Source organism: Bos indicus x Bos taurus, chromosome 18 (assembly GCF_003369695.1).
Source record: "Bos indicus x Bos taurus breed Angus x Brahman F1 hybrid chromosome 18, Bos_hybrid_MaternalHap_v2.0, whole genome shotgun sequence".
NCBI lineage: Eukaryota > Metazoa > Chordata > Mammalia > Artiodactyla > Bovidae > Bos > Bos indicus x Bos taurus.
Genome location: NC_040093.1, coordinates 57916739 through 57929790, shown reverse-complemented (window position 1 = coordinate 57929790; position 13052 = coordinate 57916739). Strand labels below are relative to the sequence as shown.

General features: G+C 50.1%; 1 protein-coding gene across 1 annotated transcript in view; it reads right to left on the bottom strand.

Annotated features, from left to right (window-relative positions):
- Positions 1-13052, bottom strand: part of PKD1L2 (polycystin 1 like 2) — a 107942-nt gene that overhangs the window by 92273 nt on the left and 2617 nt on the right. Inside the window, exons 2-5 of the mRNA XM_027513951.1 lie at positions 11843-12007; positions 9657-9842; positions 3272-3382; positions 258-405 (exon numbers count right to left, since the gene is read on the bottom strand). Of these exons, the coding sequence (XP_027369752.1) occupies positions 258-405; positions 3272-3382; positions 9657-9842; positions 11843-12007 (610 nt within the window). The remainder of the gene's footprint in view (positions 1-257; positions 406-3271; positions 3383-9656; positions 9843-11842; positions 12008-13052) is intronic.

Sequence of the window (13052 nt, the reverse complement as noted above, 5' to 3'; positions counted from 1 at the left end):
CAGCTGAGCCTAGACTAGCCTGTGGGTGACAAGTGACACATGCCACTAGCCAACATCCAGCTTACTGCCAGACGCATGAATGAGGCCTTCCTAGGCCATCCATCTGAGCTAGTCCACACAAGAAAAGCCACCTAGCTAATCCAAAGAACCATGGAAAATAATCACTATTATTGTAAATCACCAAGTGTTAGGTTGTTTTGTTATGCAGCAAAAACTGACTGATACATTCTGAATCAAGGCTCAGAGATACCTCTTACCTGGGTGGGTAGTAGGGATCGAAAATGTGGCCATCTCCCATATTAATTATACAGGACAGGTTTCCGATGTAGGGAGAAAGGAGCCATGTAAGGGAGATGGTGATGTTGTCAAAGATGAAACTCTCATTGGACACCATTAACTGCAGGCCTGCAGATCAAAACACAAATGCCATTTGCTATTATGAAGCAAAATTGCACGTTTCTGTTTAAAACTTACTGTCTTCTGTCTACCTGTCCTTAGTGGAGCTTTTACAGCTTCTGCATGTTTATTCTACTTTATAAGGTTCTTTTGAATCTTGTTTTTCATCCAGGATACAGAACTTGAAATGTACAGAGGGTCTACAGTGAAAAGAAAGTCATTCCCTACTGCTACCCCTCAGACCCCCAGTTCTGGTCCCCAGAAGCAATCACTGTTAACCAGTCTCCTGGGTCACCTTTTACAGATACTGCAAGGAGATCCAACTAGTACATTCTAAAGGAGATCAGCCCTGGGTGTTCTTTGGAAGGAATGATGCTAAAGCTGAAACTCCAGTACTTTGGCCACCTCATGCAAAGAGTTGACTCATTGGAAAAGACTCTGATGCTGGGAGGCATTGGGGGCAGGAGGAGAAGGGGACGACAGAGGATGAGATGGCTGGATGGCATCACTGACTCGATGGACATGAGTTTGAGTGAACTCCGGGAGAGGGTGATGGACAGGGAGGCCTGGCGTGCTGCGATTCATGGGGTCGCAAAGAGTTGGACGCTACTGAGAGACTGAACTGAACTGAACTGAATACATGCACAAGCATGTACATACTTTTTTATTTATACAGATGGTGCTCTGTTCACTATTTGGCACCTTCCTTTTTTTTTTTTTTTTCACTTAATATATCTTGGAGATTGTTCTGTATGAGTTCAGTCAGAGAGCTCTTATACCCTTTAAAAGCTGCACAGCGTAGCCTAATTTATTTAACTAGGATCCATTGATTGTCTAAATGTACTTTATAATGTTTAAAAAGACAAAAGGCAAAGCATCTTTAGGAAAATCTCCTTGGTTAGGGTGGCTGATGAATCAATGTTAGCCATTTAGCGCACCTTAAATTTTACGAAAACTAAAGCTTCATAAGTTAGCCTAGAGGATGGGGTGAAGGGTAGAACTTCTGGGGTTCATGCAGCCCTGGGCTAATTTGTGCAATACCATCTTTTGGTTTCTGGCACAAATGAGAAGGGAAAAGAAATAAAAAGCAGACACAAATGAAAAGGACTTTCCTGAGCTGGTGAGAAAGCCACCGCGGTCCTGATTGGTCCTGACTCACAATCATCCGAGGAAACTCGGGATGCAGCAGGCCATTCTGGGCACAAAGGCCAGGGGGTGGAGGGAGAGGAGACTGCTGGATGAAGTTCCTCCCTTCAGAAATCAGAAACTGATGTGATCAGAACACACTGATTCACAAGGGACAGGATATTTGAAATCAAAGTCAAGACAGAAAATCTGGTCCATGTGGCAGCCAGACCCAGCTCACCCACTGCCCTAAGCTGCGTGTCTGTCTGACGACAGTGAGGCTGCGACTGGCAGATCTCCAAGGGCACCCTTTGTCCGGGAGCAAAATCACCAAACGGAAACTGCTGCCAAACCACGTGGCCTCTCTTCCCAGCAAACAAAACGAGACACCCTGCTAACTCTTATTCCACCCATGCGTGTTCCATAAACTAATGCCACCCCCATGTCCTGTACCCTCTCTTCTATGCAGGCTTCTTCCTCCTGTCTCTGTGGGTTCTGCTCTCCTGGATGGCCCCTGGGGACCCCAACGTTCCCTGACTCATCTTTCCCCTGCAGAGCTCCTTGCTCCATTACTCACAGCCTCAGTAGAATTTGCTGTTCTGACCGATTAATTGGTTGGACAAGGGCATAATGTGGTGTCCCAACCCAAGGGGAATTGGCACTGTTAGTAAGAATGAACTCGATACAGCCATTTTGGAAGGTAATGTGGCAATATCTACTAACATTTAAAATTCACATACCCTATGACCCACCATTTCTGCTACTAGAGATCTCTCCTCTAAAAATAATCCCAGGTACATGCCAAGATACATGCACAAGAGATCACCGCAGAGTGATCTGTAAGAAGGAAAACTCAGATGCAGTCTAAGTGTCCATCAAGAGGGGAACAGGTTAAATAGATTTTGACTTAATCTTATGATGGGAGAAGGCAATGGCAGCCCACTCCAGTACTCTTGCCTGGAAAATCCCATGGTCGGAGGAACCTGGTGGGCTACAGTCCATGGGGTCACAAAGAGTTGAACACGACTAGCAACTTCACTTTCACTTATGATGGGATACTGTGCAGTCATTAAAAGGATAAAGTAGTGACTTGGAGAGAGGTCCAAGATATATTATTAAGTGAAAAACATTGAGTTGGAGACTAAAATGTTTAACTCATTATATTTATATGAAAATATACATCTGTACATTCATGTCTATGGCTGTCTATGAAAACACTTTAAAAGGAGGGAAGAATTTATTCTAAATAGTTAACACAAATAGGATCATAGAATTGAATGGGGGGAGTCTTCCTTCTTGATTCATAAAACTTGCACAAATTGTGGTAGTTGGGTTCCGTTTATGGTTTTTTAGATTTGTGAAAGTCGCTGTGCATTCTAAAATGGCAGCCTATGGGGAGGGTGGTGGTTGAGTGGGTGTGGCATGTAGGAATCCTTCTAATCAAGTAATCTCGGTTTTGTCTGTTGTGTTTATTGGCTCAATCCATGAAATTTAATTTGAAAGGTCTTGGAGTTAAAACAGTTATTTTAAACTTCTGGTTTGGTGGCTTGTTTTGCAACTGAACCTCAAATGGTTTTCCCCCAGACTAAGCCAGGCAGGGAGTTTTGAGGACAGCAGTTTTGAGCGAGGAGGTCTCTTAACACACAGCAGATCTGCCCCGTGAATGGCTGCTCCCTCTGGTCCAAGGGAGACTAGACATGGCTTGGAAATAAGAAGGGAATTCCCGCACCCTCGCAAGCTGGAGACTCACCTTCCCGGCACAGGTACTGCACCCACAGGTAGCTGCCTCGGCCGGGGCACAGGTCTCCATAGTAGGTCCCATCTGCTGCCACCTGGCAGGCCTGCAGCCCCTGGCACTGGCCTGGGAGGCACCCACATCCCAGAGGAAACAGGAGCCGTGTGAAGGAGACAAGGGATAACACAGACAAGAGATGAACGACCTTGCATTTGTTCATTCACCTACCACGCCCCCAACAAGCACCAGTTAGTACCTACTGAAGACCCAGCACTGAGCCTGGTGCTGGCTGTGAGAGAAGTAGATTCCTTCCCTCCAATAGCTCAGGGTCCAGAATGTTGGAATACACCAGAATCCCCAGGAGGGCTTGTGAAGACACAGATTCTAGACCCCGATTTCGATTCAGTAGATTTGGACAGCAGCTTGAAAATTTGCTTTTCTAACAGGTGATGTCAAGGCTGCTGGCCCAGGGACCTCACTTTGAGAACCACCGGTCCACTGGCATCTAGTCAGATGACCTAAGGTAGAATCCCGCACCCTGACAACTGGCAAAGAGGGGACAAGATTAGGAACTCTGTGTCTGCCAAGGGCACCAGGTGTCCACAAGAGACGGGTGTGGTCTGGTCAGAGCTCTGGTCAGAAACTGCGGGGTCATGCCAACGCCCCTCCCTCCACCCATGTAGATGTAATAGCTGCCTAGAGAGGCCTGGAGAAGGGACAGGCAGGTCCTGGTTCCCTCCTTGGCTCCAGAGCATCCTGTAGGTTTGCCCTGCACCCACTCCAGTGTTCTTGCCTAAGAATCTCAGGGACGGGGGAGCCTGGTGGGCTGCCGTCTATGGGGTCACACAGAGTCGGACACGACTGGAGCGACTTAGCAGCAGCAGAAGCAGCAGCACCTTCCTTGTCCTCTTTCATCTCTTAGAAACCCATGCTTGCTCCAGATTTTGGCATGCATATTTATTTTTTTAAACAACTTTATTGGGGCTTCCCAGGTGGCTCAGTAGGTAAAGAATCTGCCTGCAATGCAGGAGACTACTTGCAATGCAGGAGACCTGGCTTCAATCCCTGGGTTGGGAAGATCCCCTGGAGAAAGGAATGGCAACCCACTCCAGTATTCTTGCCTGGGAAATCCCATGGACAGAGGAGCTTGGTGAGCTATACCATGGTTATACTCTTTCTCTATACTCAAAAGAGTATAGCGATACCAAAGCTATACTCTCTGCTACCATGGAGTAGCGAAGAGTCGGACACGACTGATCGACTACAATTAAAATTAACTTTTCTTTCTACTTCTATTTATATGTTTTGGCTGTGCTGGGTCTTCATTGCTCTGCATGGGCTTTCTCTAGTTGCAGCGATCTGGGGCTACTCTCTGTGGCCATGTGTGGTCTTCTCATTGCGGTAGCTTCTCTTGCTGCAGAGCAGACTCTAGGCTTTCTCCAGTTGCAGCGATCTGGGGCTACTCTCTGTGGCCACGTGTGGTCTTCTCATTGTGGTAGCTTCTCTTGCTGCAGAGCAGACTCTAGGCTTTCTCTAGTTGCAGCGATCTGGGGCTACTCTCTGTGGCCACGTGTGGTCTTCTCATTGCGGTAGCTTCTCTTGCTGCAGAGCAGACTCTAGGCTTTCTCCAGTTGCAGCGATCTGGGGCTACTCTCTGTGGCCACGTGTGGTCTTCTCATTGTGGTAGCTTCTCTTGCTGCAGAGCAGACTCTAGGCTTTCTCCAGTTGCAGCGATCTGGGGCTACTCTCTGTGGCCGCGTTGGTCTTCTCACTGCGGAGCTTCTCTTGCTGCAGAGCAGACTCTAGGCTTTCTCCAGTTGCAGCGATCTGGGGCTACTCTCTGTGGCCGCGTTGGTCTTCTCACTGCGGTAGCTTCTCTTGCTGCAGAGCAGACTCTAGGCACACGGGCATCAGTAGTTGTGGCCTGCAGACTCAGTCGCTGCAGCCTGGGGGCTTCGCGGCTCCGTGGCGTGTACAATCTTCCCAGACCAGGGATCATACCTGTGTCCCCTTTATCAGTAGGCCAACTCTTATCCACCGCCACCAGGAACGTCCCAGATTTTGACATATCTCAGTGCTCTTTGCCTGCCCAGTTACTTTGCCAGGCAAGCACCACCCCATCCTCAGATTCTCTCCTGGCCCTGATTCCTCCCCCTGTGTCATGGTTTCATGCCTCCCTCTTGTCTTGTCTTCTTCAGTTGCCCGGTCATGTCCAACTGTTTGCGACCCCATGGATTGCAGCATGCCAGGCCTGCCTGTCCCTCACCATCTCCCAGAGTTTGCCCAAGTTCACGTTCACTGCATTGGTGATGCCATCCAACCATCTCACTCTCTGATGCCCTCTTCTCCTCCTGCCCTCAACCTTTCCCAGTATCAGGGGCTTTTCCAATGAGTCAGCTGTTCGCATCAGGTGACCAAATATTAGAGCTTCAGCTTCAGCATCAGTTCTTCCAATGAGTATTCAGGGTTGATTTCTCTTTGCTGTCCAAGGGACTCTCAGGCATCTTCTCCAGCACCACAGTTCAAAGGCATCAATTCTTTGGTGCTCTGCCTGCTTTATGGTCCAGCTCTCACAACCGTATGTGACCACTGGGAAGACCATAGCCTTGACCATAGCCTTGACTATATGGATTTTTGTCAGCAGAGTAATGTCTCTGCTTTTCAACACACTGTCTAGGTTTGTCATAATTTTCCTACCGAGAAGCAATTGTCTTCTGATTTCGTGGCTGCAGTCACCATCCGTAGTGATTTTAGACTAATAAGCCTCACCTGTTATTGTTAGCCATGGACCAGTGACTCTCCAGTTTATGTCTCTTGTCTAGCTCTCTCTTGAGTTCCGATCCTATGTGTCCAGTCATCTACACAGCATCTACACATGGGTGTCACAGGGTACCCTGGGCTTCTCATATCCTGAAATGAGGTTTTGATCTCTAATTAGAGTTCAAGTGTGTCCCCCAAAATGTATCTTGAAGTTCTAGCCTTTGGTGCCTGTGCATGTGAGCTTACTTGGAAATAGTCTTTGCAAACATAATCAAGTTAGGATGAGGTCATTAGGGTGAGCCCTTTGTCCAGTATGATCGCTGTCCTTTGGACACAGAGACAGGACACGTGAAGCTGGAAGCAGAGATTAGAGAGACACATCTACAAGGGTTTGTGGTGGAGCGTTGCCAACAAATCCTGGATGCTAGATGAGGAGAGGAAGGGCTCTCCTCTGCAGGTTTCAGAGCTAGAGAAGTCCAGCTCTCATCTTGATTTTGGACTGGCCTCCAGACTGCCAGAGAATGTGTTTTCTGTTGTTTTAAGCCACTCAGTTTGTGGTACTTGGTAAGGCAGCCCCAGGCCAGATCTCCCTTCTCCTCTTTCCACCAGCTTCTCCTCCTGCAGCCTCTCCTCTCAATGCCAAGGTCGTCCTGGACTCCCACCATTGATGAATCCCATCAGTACTTCCTGTTTCTGAAACCTGTCCCTTTCTGTCCATCTGCACTGCCCTAGTCTGTGCCCCCAGCCTCTCTCACTTGGGTTTCTGGCATCAGCCTCCCTTGCCTGGACTCACAGCAGCCTGTGGGTGGCTTTAAAATACACCTGGCTGTGTTCCTCCCCTGCTCTAAAGCTTCCAGTGCTTCCCCAACATCTTGGGCTACAGCCTGGGTTCCTCGGGTGCTAGTGCCCCACCTCCACCTGCGCTGAACACTTTGCAGCTCCCTGCACCTACCACGCTCTTTCTCGGCCCCGAGACCGACAGAGGCTCTTCCCTCTCCCTAAACACCCCTCCCCATTCACCCTGTTGTCCTTTTCCTGCATGATTCCTATCAGATCTTCAGGTCTCAGTTAGATCTCACTTCCCCTGGGAAGTGGGCCAGTCCTTTGACCATCAGCCCGCATATCCACCCTCACCCCACTTGGTCTCAAATTCGGGGAACTACATTTCCCACACTCCCCTGTGCTCTAGCAGGTGCTGATGGAAGACTGGAGGCAATGTATTAGCTTCCAGTGGCTGCTGTAACAAATGACAGAAACTTAGTGGCATAAAGCAGTGCACATTTATTACCTCACAGTTCTGGAGGTCAGAGGTCTTGGTGGGCTCAGGGTATGACAGGCTGAAATCACAGCATCACAGCAGGGCTGTGTTTCCTTCCTGGAGCTCCTGGGGAGGAACCTGCCTCCAGTCCCATTCTTCCTGATGGCTGAACTCAGTTCCTTGGGACTGTAGGACTGAGGTCCCATGTCCTTGCTGACTGTCAGTTGGGACCACCCGTAGCTCTTAGAGGCCTCTCTCCAGTCCTTTCACGTGACCCCCTGTATCTCAGAGCCTGCAGTGACCATCAGATCTGTTTCATGCTTGAATCTATCCAATTTATCCATCTGCCATGTCTGTTTTATGCTTCTAGCTGGAAAAAGTTCTCTGCTTTGAGGGGCTCATGTGATTAGACTGTGCCCACTTAGGTAATCCAGGATAATCTCCTATTTTAAGATTAGCAACCATAATTACTTGCACAGAGACCCTTTTGCCACGTAATTTAGCTTATTCGTGGGCATGGCGTTTCATCATACCCACAGTTCCAGAGACTGGGGCGGGAACCTTGGTGTTCATAACTCTACCTGCCCCAGATGGGAAGAGGTGTGGGCAGGATGCCTCTCACCCCTTCTCACAGTAGCTCCTCTGCAGCCCCAGCTCCCTCTGGCAAGGACCTCCCCCCTGGTCCTTGCTCCCACGGGGCAGCCTCCGTCATGGTTCCAGCGCCTGCTGGGCAGCCCTGACTTCTGGTTTTGGTGTGACATCCACTGTGGCTGTCCCTCCAGCCCTTTGGGATAGTAGTGGCTTCATGCTGCTGCACTCTGAGGGTTGCACCCTTATCTCACCTTTGGCCTCTCAGCACTTCCATGACGGGTAGTCCGCTCTGCTGGGAGACCTACCATGAGTTCTAGTTTCCTGCCAGGACCCAGTTCGCTACATCACTCGGCGTGAGTTCTTTCCCTACTAGGGGCGCCCATAGCACTAGAGTGCAGTCTCCAACAGAGAGGGGATGTCTGGTTTTGCTTTGTTCTTGTCCACTGCTCTTTCTCCTGCACACAGAACAGTACCTGACACATAGAGTAGGCACAAAGTGAGTTCTGCGTGAGTGACTAAGGAGCAGCTTTGCCCCCTTCTGTGTGACACTGAGCACAGTGCTAGGTAATTGCCTGCATTTGTGTCTGTCTCCCCATTTGACTGTAACCTCTGTTGAGGAACAGATTGTGTTTTATTCATCACTGAATCCACAGAGCCCACTATCGTGCGTGGCATAATGTCAGTACTCAATTAATGTCTGTTGGCAAACTGATTGAATGAACGAGTGATGGTGGCTCTTAGGTACAAACAGACACCTCCTGGGGCTCCGCCCAGATCTCCTCCAACCTTCCCCCAAAGGATGCAGGGCTTCATCCAGTGTGCCCCCTGGGTGTGGCTACAAGGTTTGAGAGCTTGCATCTGAGTGTTTGAGGAAATAGCCCACTGAGTTCCACCTGAGAGGGAGGCACACTCATCAGCCTGTCCAGCCCAGGCCATTCCCCCTTGGGGGGCCACGTCTCAGGGATGTGGGGCCAACGAAGGAGTCGGAGGGAACCAACTAGCTGAAGCCAGCATTTCCTTCCCCGGCGCCTGCTCTAAGGGGAGCAAGGGCAATGTGGGTCAGACGTGTGGGGAGAGGAGCAAGTTGTTTTCCAAGGGAAAATCCTTGTCACCAGACAAACCTGGCTCAGGGGCGGATTTAATCTGGTTTAGGAAAACAAGGGCCTAGAGAAATCCTCTCATGTGAAGGGGAGATACTATCCAGAATGGTGGTTTGATTAGACAAAGAAAAACAATTGTTTCAGGACTGTTCGCATAGCAAGGATCAATCCACACATCTCTCAACAGAGGAAGAGACAAACTATGATATAGTCACATATGGATGAAATAAATATGCTAGTACATGTATCAAGAGGAGTGGTGGGTAATCTAACATTTTATTCATTTTGGTAATGAGAGAATGTTAAGCAAATATGGAATAACGTTAAGATCTGACCAAGTTGGGTATTGAATCCAAGGAGTCTGTTGAAGTATTTTTTAGTCTTGTCTGTACATTTGAATTATTTTGAAATTTTAGAAGTTTAAATTCGGAAGAGAAAGCAATATTGTTTGCACCCAGTTGGCATGGGGAGCAAAATGCCCACCGGACTCATCAGATGGCTTTGATGTCAGGTGAGGTGTGAGCCATGGCCCCCTTACTCCCCTACTTGGTGTGGGCAGACTGGCCAGTTTTCCCGCATGAAAGAGGCCCGAGTTCAGATGTGAAGGCCGTGCAATCCTTCCAGACCCCTTCGGTGGACACAGGACACTGGGAAGTGTCCTGCACTTGCAGCCAGAGCCCTTGGGTCCTACCTGCCACTTCATCCTTGGCGCTGACCCAGCTGCATTCCTCCTCCAGGTCTGAGGGGTGCCCGGCGCCCTGGATGCAGTAATGGGGCGTCCGGCGCCCGTAGAAAGCGTCCTGGATCTGGATGACCTCCCCCGAGCCACAGTGCAGGGTGGCATTGAGGCCCTCGCAGGCCAGACTCTGGCCGACACCTGTGGCAAAGGTAAGGGGGACACAGGTCACAGATGGGCCGGTGCCCGTTGATGGGAAGTGGAGGGGCCTCGGGCCAGGACTGTGAGATGCTGGACACAGCGGGAGCTGACTTAGCAGGGCTGAGAAACAATGTGATGGGCATGAGTGTGGCTCTGGAGCCAGACTGCCCAGGGTCTGGGCCAGCCCGGCCTTGCCCTGGCTGTGCTGCCTTCTGCAGGCTACCCGGCTTCTCTGTGCCTCCCCTGTATGGGGTAGTCAACATCACACCCCATAGAACTGTTAGGAGGATCAGATGAATCTTTACACGTAGAGTCAGGGCTACAGAAGCGGCAACTATTGTTCTGCCTGTTTAAGTACCTTCCTTGAGCCTTATCTGAAAACAAAGATGCTAAACAAGCGTTTTTTGAAAAAACGAGTGATTTCATTGAGTCTTTTCACCAGTCCTATGAGCTGTACTGTTATCCTCTTTGGTGACACTGGGCTCTGTGGGGTCCCTGTGTTGAGATCCCACTCCAGCCCAGCTCCTGGCATGTGGTCCACACTCGGTAAGCATTTGTTTATTGACCTAGCTCAGGTGTGAACAGCAGAAAGTGGGAACCACTGGCTTCAAACTCAAGCCTGTCTGCCTGGTGGGAGCACCACAGGGCAGAGGTTGAGACCAAAATCTGTGTTCATTCTTGTGGCTGCTGTAACAAATGACCACAAACTTAGTGGCTTGAACATCACAAATGTATCTTCTGATAGTCGTGGTTCAGTGTGGGCTTTACTGGGCTAAAATCCAGGTGTGGCCAGGGCTGATTGCTTCTGGAGCCTTTAGGGGAGAATCGATTCCCTCGCCTTTTCCAGCTTCTAGAGGCCCCTACGGTCCTCATACTGTGGCCCCTTCCTCTGTCTTCAAAGCCAGCAGCACAGCATCTCCCCCTGTCTCTCTGATCATCACATCTTGTCTCATCACTTCCTAGACCTGTGGCCTTGGGGCAGGAACTTACCCCAGAACTTCCGAGCCTCCCTTTCTTAGCTTTGTAGTGGGCCTGCGACAGAATAGTAGAGGTCCTTCTACTGTGTGATGAGTAAGCGCACACAGGCATGCGCAGTTCAGCTCCTGGGGCTGAAGGTGCTGAGACAGGCTTGCAGTGGGGGTGGGGAAGGGGGAGGAGCTTGGTGGGGGTTGGGGAGGGGCTTGGTAAGAAGCCAGGGAAGTTGCATAACCCACAGGTGCACAAAGTTTCTGAGTTTCACAATCAGCCAGGCAGGAGAGTTAAGCTCGAATGGCACCTATCTAAAGCTGAGCATGGGGGAAATAGAGCAGGGACCCCTGTAAGTGTCCAAACCCAGAACAGGGCCTGGAAGCCAGAGTCTCCACTAAGGGGCTTAGAAACAGGAAGAAAGCTGGGCCCAGGAAGCACAAAAGCTTCAACTGAGCCTGGCTTGATGGTCAGGGGACCATGGGGTAGCTCAACTCCAAGACCAAGCCCCACATGGCAGGCAGGACCCAGCGTGGAGCCACAGGCCATGCCTTCAGGGACTTGCACACACACACAGCCCCCAGGGCCCAGAAAGGGTCAACCACAGGCAGCAGATGGAAAGGGCACAAAAGCAGAGCACGGAGGGGATTCAGGAGTTGGGGGTGAGGGGCTCAAAGCCAGGCTGACCAGGGAGCAGGAGTCAAAGGCGAGTGAGAACAATCTCCTGGGACCACATCTCCTTCCATGGGAAGACTGGAAAGGAGAGGAAATGCGGCCGAGCATCTCCATCTAATGCTGGTTGTGAGACCAGCACGGAGGTAGGCAGGTGAGTGGACAGGGATGCAAGCTGGAGAGACGATGGAGTGAGACACAGAGACACGGAGCATCACACACACAGAGACCGCGGGCATTTAGAGAGAGAGAGACAGAGAGAGACAAAGAGAGACACAGCGAGAGAGGAGATGCAGAGAGACGGAGACAAACCAAGAGACAGGAAAAGCTGGAGGAAGACCCCAGAGCAGAGCCCAACTCACCAAACTCGCAGATGAAGGCGAACTCCTGCGTGCAGTTGTCCGAGGCCACCCACCTAAAGGAAGGGTCTCTCCCGATGTAGCTGCAGGCTTTGGGTGCAGAAGCATCCTGCCCTCGGCGCCAGTGGCTGTAGCTCACACATGAGGTGTCCATCCAGATCCTGGGCCCTGGGATGGGAACACGACCACCAGGCCTTGCCCCAACGCCACTCCTTGTGTGCAGTGGGTGCTTAATCAGTGCTGACGGACGGCCTGTAGGCCTCTGTGCCACGCCAGTGCAGGGGCATTGCCTAGCCACTGTCTTCCAACGTAAGACAGGAAGACCTGTCTTCCAGGTTTCTTGACCTGCAAACCAGGGCACCGAGCCCATGCAAGGCAGTTTGGTTAAATAAATGATGCTTCCAGCAATGTCTAAGCACAGTCGAAAAAAGAGCATAGCAGTGTGCCTTGGGTTGGTAAGAAATGTTCCAGAAAGAAACAGGGGACTTGTTATATATACGTGGACAGTGATAAGTTAAAGTAGAAGTAGTTTTCATAGCCTCGGTACTCTTCAGAGACTTGAATGCACTGACAAGGCTACTGAAGAAGTGAGAGAGAGACTGTGTGTGTGTGTGTGTGTGTGTGTGTGTGTGTGTGTGTATCAAGGACACCAGAGATCTTGAAAGCACTGGATATGAAATATTTACTGTGAAGACTTAAGAATACATTTACCATTTTTTAGAGGAAAGAATCCATACATATTGTTAAGGAAGATTCAGAGAGCAAAAAGGTATAAAATGAAAACATCTCTTTCAACTCACAGACTTCTCCCATCATTGTTATGTCTCTTGCAAATTGTTCCAGAACAAGTGGCATCCACACACCCACCTCTAGAGCGCCTGGAATCTAGTACCCAAATGGCACGTAGCGTAGTACTCGAATGCTATGGTACTGCACACGGCCAGGACAGTCCCCTGCTGCTTAAGCAACTTTGAATGCTGGAGGTCGGGACCTCGCAGCCTACTCAGATCTACCCCATTTTCTGTAACAGCCATGCAGTATCCCTCGGAGATTGTAAATAGACATGCTCTGGACCTCTCTGGTGGTCCAGTGGTAAAGAATCCACCTGCCAGTGCAGGGGACACTGGTCTGATCCCTGGTCTGGGAAGATCCTGCATGTTGCGGGGCAACTAAGCCCGTGTGCCACAGCTACTGAGCCCACATGCCACAGCTG